Source organism: Macrobrachium nipponense, chromosome 3, assembly GCF_015104395.2.
Source record: "Macrobrachium nipponense isolate FS-2020 chromosome 3, ASM1510439v2, whole genome shotgun sequence".
Taxonomy (NCBI): domain Eukaryota; kingdom Metazoa; phylum Arthropoda; class Malacostraca; order Decapoda; family Palaemonidae; genus Macrobrachium; species Macrobrachium nipponense.
Genome location: NC_087202.1, coordinates 7,065,143 through 7,077,064, shown reverse-complemented (window position 1 = coordinate 7,077,064; position 11,922 = coordinate 7,065,143). Strand labels below are relative to the sequence as shown.

General features: G+C 45.3%; 1 protein-coding gene across 1 annotated transcript in view; it reads right to left on the bottom strand.

The window, feature by feature from the left end:
• Positions 1-2,492: 2,492 nt before the first annotated feature.
• Positions 2,493-11,922, bottom strand: part of LOC135222136 (basic proline-rich protein-like) — a 118,720-nt gene continuing 109,290 nt past the window's right edge. Inside the window, exons 2-3 of the mRNA XM_064260304.1 lie at positions 4,172-5,663; positions 2,493-4,019 (exon numbers count right to left, since the gene is read on the bottom strand). Of these exons, the coding sequence (XP_064116374.1) occupies positions 2,493-4,019; positions 4,172-5,663 (3,019 nt within the window). The remainder of the gene's footprint in view (positions 4,020-4,171; positions 5,664-11,922) is intronic.

The following is an 11,922-nucleotide window of genomic DNA, read 5'->3' as shown; positions in this document are numbered from 1 at the left end:
ATATATATACATATATATATATATATATATATATAATATATATATATATATATATATATATATTATATACATATATATGTATTACCTAACTTTTTTTGCTCAGTCAAGTAAGTTTTAAGATTACATTTTTTGGAAATGTAAAATATTACATTAAAAAGTTATTCCGCTGTCTGCAGTACCGAGCGTATATATTATATAGTATATATATATATATATATATATATATATATATATATATATATATATATATATATATATATATAATATGTGTATGTATGCATATACTATATTTATACATATGTATAAACACATGTCACTGAGGGTAGCCTTGTGTCTTCGCATATTATATATTATTCCAAGATAGATGTAGCCCTGTACTATTTTTTGTTTTTTTTATCAAATTTCAGGTTTATCCATTCATATAGCTCGAAAGTGAAAATATAGAATTAGCCATAACTATAAATAAAATATCTTTTCACCAAAGGTTTCCTAACATCCTAAAAATAAAATTAACGTAAATTCTCTCCTCCAAACTTAACCAGAACGACAAGTGAAACTAAAGATTCCAGTCATCCTCGTCCAATTTGAAAGCGATTGTGACTAATGTAAACACAAATAGGAATCTGAATATTTATGTAATTTGGTCACCGATGGGTAAATAGTATTTGCATTTTCAAATCTCATAAATCATGAACGGCCATCTCTCGTGCTTCGCTAGAATAGGGAGTACCCACTGGAAAGGCTCTGAATATACGAAGGAAACTTACAGTTTGGATGATTTAGAAGCAGGAATAAGACGCATTTGACTCGAAATGAGTTTTTTTATGCAAGGCACTTATTTCTGAGGTATGTTAATCAATTGTTAAAATTGATTAACATACCTCAGAAATAAGTGCCTTGCATAAAAAAGAATTATAATTTTGCATTTGCCCATGCACAATTATAATTCTTTTAGTAAGACAGAGATTACAAAAAATATTTCACCAAAATAGTATCAGGAAATGAAAGCGAAAATTGAGGCATAGTTTAGAAAATGCAAGACATACCAGTTTACTATATACTGATGATGATAATAATAACGAACATGACGAAATTTATCAGAATGAATGATTTGCAACTCTAAAAGATCTCCTTTCCAACTGTGAACTCCATCAGATAACCTTTATACGCGTACCTCCCACTCTAAACCATTAACATCATCAAGTTACAAGACTCAATTCATTATCCCTCTCTTCTACGAGTAAGAGCAAAGTTTGCAGTTCATGAATGCTATATGAAATCCCTACAGAACGTTCGTCCCCTATTTTCCATTAACTTCCTTCTGGATCTTATAAAATCCTGAGCCCCGTTTGGGACAAGAATTATTCCTGGCTCTCTCAAGGCAAGATGAAGAGATGCATATTCATGCCCTCAGGGATGTTATGTCATTATCTTTATCTCTACGCAGTTTTTATATGAGAAGAGAGGTATCCGTTAAAGAAGGCATAGAATATTAATTTAGCACCGAAATGAATAGTCGTGAAGTTGAAATGAATCGTGACCCGTGTGATACAGCTTTTAAAGAATAGTCAGTGCCGTAATGTGTAAACTGATAGCTATATCCAATTTTCAGCACAGATGAGATGGAAGTGAATTAATATGAGATGTGATCAAATTCATTTTTTATTTGCTGTTCGTTGCAAAATTGTATCGCGTAAGTGTTGGATTACAAAGAGTATCATTGCGATCTGCTTCCTATTTCTCATGTACTAATGTAGTAATATATTTGCGAGTAAATGCATAACATAGATTCATACAGACTTGTAAACATGGACGTATGTATGATCCATACAGTGGCCTCATCAGAGGTGAAATTAAAATATAGTTATGGGTATACCAGTAGGGTGCCCTCAATGCGATAACTCGCCAAGCTTCAAGTGAAGCCATCAAAGGGTCAACTAGGTATCTCGAAACTCTCTGCTACATAAACGTGATGCTTCATAGCATTTCAAACTGCTAATAATATGACAACGATACATGCGAAATGATTCTTTATAGCAGAGTTGAGAAGGCATAGTTTAACTAAGCCCAGTACTCTGAAAACTATCGAATTTGGTGCTGAAACCATAAATTTTGATAAGATTATAATGCAATAATTAAGTCGGCATTTAAATGTGACTTTATGATATTTTTAAAATCTTATATGTGATGAAATTTAAAACTATAAGGTTTTATCTGTGGAAAGAATTTTCATTTTATCTTTAATACTTTTGCAGATATTAGTATTTGAATGGCATTAGGACAGGGCTAAGTCTGGCCGGGCCATGCCGGGGTCTGGCTGGGCTGGGTCTGGCCAAGTGTGCCGGGTCTGGCGGGGGCTGGGTCTGGCGGGAGCTGGGTCTGGCGGGAACTAGGTCTGGCCGGGCCATGCCGGGTCTGGCGAGGGCTGGGTCTGGCCAGGTGTGCCGGGTCTGGCGGGGGCTGGGTCTAGCGGGAGCTGGGTCTGGCGGGAGCTAGGTCTGGCCGGGCCATGCCGGGTCTGGCGAGGGCTGGGTCTGGCGGGAGCTGGGTCTGGCCAGGCCCTGCTGGGTCTGGCGGGGGCTGGTCTGGCGGGAGCTGGGTTCTGGCATGGGCTGTGCTGGTCTGGCGGGGGCTGGGTCTGGCGGGAGCTGTGTCTGGCAGGGCTGTGCTGAGTCTGGCGGGGCTGGGTCTGCCGGGAGCTGGGTCCTGGCAGGCTGTGCTGGGTCTGGCGGGGGCTGGGTCTGGCGGGAGCTGGGTCTGGCAGGGCTGTGCTGGGTCTGGCGGGGGCTGGGTCTGGCGGGAGCTGGGTCTGGCAGGGCTGTGCTGGGTCTGGCTGGCGGGGCTGGGTCTGGCGGGAGCTGGGTCTGGCAGGGCTGTGCTGGTCTGGGCGGGCTGGGTCTGGCGGGAGCTGGGTCTGGCAGGGCTGTGCTGGTCTGGCGGGGGCTGGGTCTGGCGGGAGCTGGGTCTGGCAGGGCTGTGCTGGGTCTGGCGGGGGCTGGGTCTGGTGGTGAGCTTGGTCTGGCAGGGCCGTGCGTGGTCTGGCAGGGGCTGGGTCTGGCGGGGGCTGGTCTGGCAGGGCCGTGCTGGGTCTGGCGGGGCTGGGTCTGGCAGGGGTCTGGGTCTGGCAGCATGTAGGGTCTGGCGGGGGCTGGGTCTGGCAGGGCCGTGCTGGGTCTGGTGGGGGCTGGGTCTGGCGGGGGCTGGGGTCTGGCGGGAGATGGGTCTGGCGGGGGCTGGGTCTGGCGGGCTGGGGTCTGTGGGGAGATGGGTCTGGCGGGGGCTGGGTCTGGCGGGAGCTGGGTCTGGCGGGGGCAGGGTCTGGCGGGGGCTGGTCTGGCATGGCTGTGCTGGGTTCTGGCGGGGGCTGGGTCTTGGCAGGGCTGTGCTGGGTCTGGCGGGGGCTGGGTCTGGCGGGAGCTGGTTGTGGCGGGAGCTGGGGGTGTGGTGGTGGGTTCTGGCGGGGTCTGGGTCTGCAGGCCGTGCTGGGTTCGGTGGGGGCTGGGTCTGGCGGGGGCTGGGTCTGGCTGGGAGCTGGGTCTGGGAGCTGGGTCTGGTGGGGGCTGGGTCTGGCGGAGGCTGGGTCTGGCTGGGGGCTGGTCTGGTGGGAGCTGGTCTGGTGGGCTGGGTCTGGCGGGGGTTGGCTGGTGGCGGGAGCTGGGTCTGGGCGGGGGCTGGTCTGGTGGGGGCTGGGTCTGGCAGGGGCTGTGGGTCTGGCGGGGCTGGGTCTGGCGGGAGCTGGGTCTGGCGGGGCTGGGTCTGGCGGGAGCTGGGTCTGGCGGGAGCTGGGTCTGGTGGGGCTCGGTCTGGTGGGGGCTGGGTCTGGCAGGGCCGTGCTGGGTCAGGCGGGCGGGGGCTGGGTCCTGGCGGGAGCTGGGTCTGGCGGGGCTGGGTCTGGCAGGCCCTGCTGGGTCTGGTGGGGGCCTGGGTCTGGCAGGGCCATGCTGGGTCTCGGACGGGGGCTGGGGTCCTGGGCGGGGGCTGGGTCTGGAGGGGGCTGGGGGTCTGGGCGGGAGCGGGTTCTGGCGGGGGAATGGGTCTGCAGGGCTGGGGTTGCGGGGCAGGGTCGGAGGGCGGGGGGCTGGGTCTGGCGGGGGCGGGTTTATGGGGGCGGCGGAGATGGGTCTGGGGGGGATGGGTATAGGCAGGGCGGCGTGCTGGGTATGGCGGGGGCTGGGTCTGGCGGGGGTTCTGGGTTCTTGGCTGGGGCTGGGTCGGTGGGAGCTGGGTCTGGCGGGGGCTGGGTTCTGGGCGGGGGCTCGGGTCTGGGGCGGGAGCTGGGTTTATGGCGGGGGCTGGGTATGGAGGGAGCTGGGTCTGGGCGGGGATGGGTCTGGCGGGAGCCTGGGGGCGTCTGGGGAGGGCTGCGGTCTGGCTTCTTGGGAGGGGCTGGGTCGGCGGGGGCTGGGTCTGGCGGGGGCTGGGTCTGGCGGGGTCTGGGGTCGTGGGCGGGAGCTGGGGTCTGGCGGGGGGAATGGTCTGGCAGGGGGCTGGGTCTGGCGGGGGCCGGGTCTAGGCGGAGCTGGTCTGGCGGGGGGCTGGGTCTGGGCGGGGCCTGGGTTGGCGGGACGTGCTGGGTCTGCGGGGCGTGGGGTCTGGGGGGGCCTGGGTCTGTGTGGGCAGCTGGTTCTGGCGGGGGCTGGGGTCTGTGGGATGCTTGGGTCTGGCGGGGCTTGGGTCTGGCGGGGCTGGGTCTGGCGGGAAGCTGGGTCTGGCGGGGGCTGGGTCTGGCGGGAGCTGGGTTGGCGGCAGGGCTGGTTCTCGGCGGGAGCTGGGTCTGGCGGGGGCTGGGTCTTGGCGGGAGCTGGTCTGGCGGGGGCTGGGTTCTGGCGGGAGCTGGGTCTGGCGGGGGCTTGGTTGGCGGGGGCTGGGTATGGGCGGGAGCTGGGTCTGGCGGGGGCTTGGTCTGGCGGGGGCTGGGTCTGGGGAAGCGTGGGTCTGGCGGGGGCTGGTCTTGGCGGCGGGAGCTGGGTCTGGCGGGGGCTGGGTCTTGGCGGGGCTGGGTCTGGCGGGAGCTTGGGTCTGGCGGGGGCTGGGTCTGGGATCGGGGGCTGGGTCTGGCGGAGGAGCTGGGTCTGGCGGGGCTGGGTCTGGCGGGGGGCTTGGTCTGGCGGGAGCTGGGTCTGGCGGGCTGGGTCTGCGGGGGCTGGGTCTGGCGGAAGCTGGGTCTGGGGGGCTGGGTCCTGGCGGGAGCTTTGGGTCTGGCGGCGAGCGTGGGTCTGGCAGGGGCTGGGTCTGGTGGGGGCTTGGGTCCTGGCGGGGCTGGGTCTGGCGGGAGCTGGGTCTGGCGGGGGTTCTGGGTCTGGCGGGAGCTGGGATCCTGGCGGGGTTCTGGGTCTGGTCGGGAGCTGGGTCTGGCGGGCTGGGTCTGGCGGGGGCTGGGTCTGGCGGGAGCTGGGTCTGGCGGGGGCTGGAGTCTGGCGGGAGCGGGTCTGTGGGGGCCTGGGTCTGGCGGGGGCTGGGTCTGCGGGAGCTGGGTCTGGGGGGTTTCTGGGTCTGGCGGTAGCTGGGTCTGGCGGGGCTGGTTCTGGCGGGGCTGGGTCTGGCGGGAGCTGGGGTCTTGGCGGGGCTGGGTCTGGCGGGAGGCTGGGCCTGGCGAGGGGGCTGGGTCCTGGCCGGGGTTGGGTCTGGCGCGGGCTTGTGCCGGGTCTGGCGGGGGTCTAAGTCTGGCCGGGCCGCCAGAATTGAGCCCGTTTCCAGTAATGACTTCACTTCACTCGTAATAAGCTATATATTCATTTCAGAACTGACGAGGCCACTAAATCAAGCACACACACACAAATTATACAATAATGTTAATTTTACAAGTATGCATGAATCTGGAACAGGAGGAGAGGTACCAGCAATGAAACGCTCCCTTTAATACGAAGTATTATCAAAGACAAAAAGGGAGAAGGTTCACGGTTAAAAAGCAATGTTGTAACGCGAGAAATACTTTCATCCTCCCAAGAGTCAGATCTTCTGAGTTAGACGAAGAGCCTTGGACTGAGGAGGGCTTACGCGACACACACACTATGCTTAGCGTTTTTTTATTTTTATTTCTTTTTTATGAATGAGAAGCGTAGGGTGACGAATTTTGCCGATTCAGAAAGCGTCGAGGACGTAATTGAGAACGAGAGAGAGAGACAGAGAGAGACAGAGACAGAGAGAGAAAAAGAAATAATAACTATATACATGTGGGACTAATTTATTAGTTGTTCATTTATTTTAAGGTCCTTCATAAACATCTTACAAATATATGGGTCCAAATGCACTGTTTATCCATCTGAGTGAAAAATCTCATAGTATTAATTATCGTGATACCTCGGTAATTGCTAGATCTAATGATTATGTTTCAAGAAATTTACTGGAATCGGCAATTATACATATCACTAATAAAAACAACCTAAATCTTAGTCTGAGAATGTACCATTTGGACCCATATATTTGTAAGATGTTTATGAAGGACCTTAAAATAAATGAACAACTAATAAATTAGTCCCACATGTATATAGTTATTATTTCTTTCTCTCTCTCCTCTCTCTCTCTCTCTCTCTCTCTCTCTCTCTCTCTCTCTCTCTCTCTCTCTCGTTCGATATTTTCTCTCCCTCTTTCTCTTACTCAATATAAATATATATATTTATATTTTCTTTCGTCTTTCTTATAATAAAATTTTGGGGGGGAAAATTTGTGTAAAAATTCATGATATTAAATTGTATATGCTCCTGTGTTATTTCAAAATGTACTGTTTACTGCGTGTATCCTTCAAGGTGTGGCTACCCTTGTAGTGTCAGTTTGTATATTAAGCTTTCTTTTGACTATGTTGTTCTCTGTAAAATCAGTTTGCCTCAGTAAAGGGTCCGAACAGGACCGAAAGTACTGGGCTATCTCGCTTTTTCATTTTTTCCTTCGTGGCAAAAACCCTTTATTTATACATAGCATCACGTTTTATATACTTCGTGATCAAGTTATTCATATATATATATATATATATATATATATATATATATATATATATATATATATATATATATATATATATATATATATTTATATTTATATATATACAGACTAAACATGAAGCATAGGTCTCTTTCTCCTTCAAATCACCTTATTCGGGAGATGTGGGATATCTTTCATATTATTATTATAAGGTAGTACAAGCAAATTTTTGTTGTTGTAAGGTTCTTTTTTATTTTGATACATGGTCTTTTTTTCCGCTTCTAATGCATTGTTTAGTACGCTATCTGGATATATGTCAATTTCTTGCCTGTATTCCGAATCTTATCTATCTCCTCATCTATATATTCTGGGCTACATACCCGTAGTGCTCTTAGGAACATAGATGTAAACACTGATCTTTTTACCTTATTGTTTTGTCCAGAATAGAAATGTACATAGGAAGAAATATTGGTAGGTTTTCTGTAAACACTATATTTAAACACTGTATTTATCAAACAAGAATCTGGATAGTAATGTAACCAGTGCTTTAGGCTATGGGTTAAATTTTGCTTTATCAACTGGAAGTATAAACAGTGTAGAAATTACTAAAGGATTGTGCAACCTGGAAAAATATAGTGATTTATCTAATGAAGAGGTGAACATAATTAAGGGAGTGATTTATGGAAGTATGAAAAAGTCAGACACCACTAACGTACCCAAAAGATTCATGAAAGCCATCAATGAACTGAAAAAAGATAAAAATTATATACATGTGACCAAAAGCAGAATTAAATAATCAGGGTGGCCACCCTAGAAATTTTAAACAAAAATGTATATATAGAAAAAATGGAAAGTCTTTTGGGTGATCATAGTACTTATAAAGAATTAAATAAGAACCCGATAGACAGTGTGAATAGTGGTTTCAATATAAAAGTGAAAAATCTGCTAAAAGGCAAATAAAGCCTTATAAAGAAGTTGTGTGTGACCTCTCCATCGCTACCGTATATGTATGGTACGATAAAAACCCATAAAACAAACTTTCCTGCCAGACCAATTATCATCTCAGTGGGTTCCGCATCTTATAAACTAGCGAAGTATTTAGTGGATATCCTTAACCCATTGGTAGGCAACATCTCTAATGCCAATATAAAGAATAATGTGGACTTGATAAATAAACTAAACAGTATACAAGTTAATAGTGAATCGAAACTTGTGAGCTTAGATGTAGTATCACTATTCACAAAGGTGCCTATTGACGATCTATTGGAGTTTCTATCGGAATTATTAGAAAACAAACAGCTGGATATTCCATTTTCAAAAAACACTTTAATGAACTGATCAAATTATGTGTAATAGACTAAATTTGAATTCAATGGAAAATTTTGCTCTCAAAATTTTTTTATGGCAATGGGAAACCCTCTGTCTCCAGTGCTAAGTAATTTATATATGGAATTTTTTTACAAAGAAAATCTTAAACAATATAATTCCAAGCAATGTACCTTGGTTTAGATATGTTGACGATATAATTTGTGTATGGCCAGAGAACGAAGATGTAAATAACTTTTTTGCCAGGCTAAATCAATTAGTACCATCAATTAAATTTACTATGGAAATGGAAAAAGATGGTTGCCTACCCCTTTTGGACGTCCTCATACAGAGAAATAGTAAGGGGCTTAAAAATAGTGTTTACAGAAAACCTACTAATATTTCTTCCTATGTACATTTCTATTCTGGACAAAACAATAAGGTAAAAAGATCAGTGTTTGCATCTATGTTTTCTAAGAGCACTACGGGTATGTAACCCAGAATATATAGATGAGGAGATAGATAAGATTCGGAACACAGGCAAGAAATTGAAATATCCAGATAGTGTACTAAACAATGCATTAGAAGCGGCAAAAAAGACCATGTATCAAAATCAAAAAGAACCTTATAACAACAAAAATTTGCTTGTACTACCTTATAATAATAATATGAAAGATATCCCACATCTCCTGAAGAATTTTTGTGTTAATGTAGTTTTTAAAAACAAAAAAACAATGAAACAGGTACTTATTAAGAACTCCCCCGACAATGTTAAAGGATGTGTATATAAAATTCCGTGTAAGTCTTGTGACAACTTTTATATTGGTCAAACAGGGAAGCACTAGAAAAAAGAATAGAACAACATAAACAATGTGTGAGATATGCACAGGGAAATAGTGGTATTTTTGTACATGTTAGTGAGAACAATCATGCTATTAACTGGGAAGGGGCAAAAAAGCCTGTGTGTTCTAATAATGCAATGGAAAGGAATATCATTGAATCTAGTTTCATAAAAGAAAGTTACATTAATAATATGAACATCAATCAAGGAATGTATAAACTAGATCCTTTAATATCAAAAGAAATTTGTAAACTGATTAAATTTTAAGGTAGGCATTAGAAATGTACGGAACTAGGATTATTATATTTGTAAACACAGTAAGGGGGCAGTAGTAATAATGAGATGTCCAACCCCGCCTCCCTGACACCTGTCAGGTCTGGACTGGTTATCTGTTGGGTACCCTAATCGGTAGTATCCCTTGAGAATTTACTGTAAATTTTAGCCAAATGATTTTTGAAAGCCACTCCTACCTTAACACCTGCCTGTGGGTGGAGCTGCAGTCTCAAACGGTTGTGTGTATGTTCGTCAGTACTGTCTCTGTAGTATATATACTTGTGAATTCTAATACTATGTATCAGTCCTTTGTCAATGGCTTGAAAATAAAGCCGAAACCGGTCAGGACCTACATCCTGCCTATTATTTTGCACCTGTGGATATGTGTGATAAACGAATCACGTGCTAAAGTGATTTTAATCAATCATATTATAATAGTATATTATATATATTATTTATTATATATATATATATGTGTGTGTGTGTGTGTGTGTGTGTGTATGTGAGTGTGTCATTTCATTCCGTGATTCATATACATACAGTGAAGCTTTTCTACCCCTCACCACGCGAGAGGTGGTGGGGTAGGTAAAAGCTTCACTGACGTTTCCTGGATTTGAATGGTCTTCTTGGGTTCACGCCCGGGTACCAGGCAAATCTATCATCGTGTAAAAAATTCCCCTTCGGTAAGCATATATGAAAATATATTAATTCCGAGGTAGAGCGAATTAGATATTAAAGGACATTGTAGCTCGATATATATATATATATATATATATGTGTGTGTGTGTGTGTGTGTGTGTATATATATATATATATACATATATATATATATATATATATATATATATATATGTGTGTGTGTGTGTGTGTGTGTGTGTTGCTGTATTATATCATATATATATCTATATATATATATATATATATATATATATATATATATATATATATATATTGAGTGTGCGAGTGTATACGTACTTTTTTATCCTACATCCACATTGAAGAACGTAGACATGTGAGTGTTCATATGCACATACATTAACCTAGTTTATGAAAATATACATTTCCTTACGTATATCTATAAATTAAGATATTAGCACTCTGTATATAAGCAAAAAAGTACTGTAGCTTTATTTTCGCATTCAAGTACTAATTTTAACCCTTTTTTACTGAGAATTTGATATAAATATTTCGTCGCATCTCTCAGGATTTCCTTTGTGAATATGAGGGTTCTTGTTTTCTCTGTATTAAATTGTCTTTTCCTGCCTCCGTCCATCCACTCGGCAATCTCCCTGCAAACAAAATTCCTACTTTCGCTTTTCGAGTTTCCTCTCTGGAAATGTTTTGCTTTGATCACGCGAGGGAACTGTGTTTTCCTTTTACTTCCAGGAAATTTACTTCCGTTTCCCACTGCCTAGTCAACAAACAGTCTTCCCTTCCGAATTTTTATTTTGATGACTCGCTCAGCCTTTCATGGGATCTTTGCATTTCACATGCATTTCCAATTACATTATCTCAAGTAGTTATATTTTATTTCGTGTCTCGCGTTTGTCTGGTAAAGGGAAGTTTTGGGATACATAATCCTAATGTAGTTTCGTGAGCATTTCGGAAGTTTAAAAACTTATTACTCAGTCGACTTTAGTCTGGTTAAAATAGCATCTTAATATGAATTCTGAGCAGATCTTACTCGTAGAAATGCTAAAGTGTCAACTGTACTGGTATAATGAAGAGAATATAATGTAAATACATCACAGATAAACTTTTTTTAACTATAATTGTTTAAAGCGGGTAACTGGCTCTTACATTCTATTCTATCCTATACTGGTCGTTACGAAATTAATTCGATTTTGCCGGATCGTGTCTCTCACAATGAGCTAGAAAGAGATATACCTAGGTTCATAATATTTCTCTCCTTTTTATCGTACGCCGTTTAATTTGAGTTTGTTTGCCTCCGAATTGAATTTGGGATGGATAAAGTGAACGACATTTGCCTCTCTCTCTCTCTCTCTCTCTCTCTCTCTCTCTCTCTCTCTCTCTCTCTCTGTGTCTCTCTCTGTGTCTCTCTCTCTCTCTCTCACAGACACACACACACACAGATAACTTACAGAAGATAATCTTGGCTTTTATTCATACCATCTCTTCACAACCTTCATGCATAAATAACTCTCTCTCTCTCTCTCTCTCTCTCTCTCTCTCTCTCTCTCTCTCTCTCTCTCTCTCTCTCTCTCTGTGTGTGTGTGTGTGTGTGTGTGTGTGTGTGTGTGTGTGTCAGCTTTTAAGGAACACCCTTTTTTCCCTTGCTACCCAGGTTTCAGAATCATTATTGTCAGTACCAAGTGGACACAGGGATTCAAGAAGAATGCAAATATCCCAGTATCTCTCTCTCTCTCTCTCTCTCTCTCTCTCCTCCCCTCCCCTCCTCCTCCTCCTCCTCCTCCTCCTCCTCCTCCTCCTCGTTTACGAATTGCTGGTCGAATAACAATTCTGGTTTTCGTTTCAATTCTTCTTCTCCAAAGGTGGGCAACGAATGAGCGGCTCCTGAACTCTCATCGTGATTCCCCCACGAGCAAAACCTTATAGATCTCTCC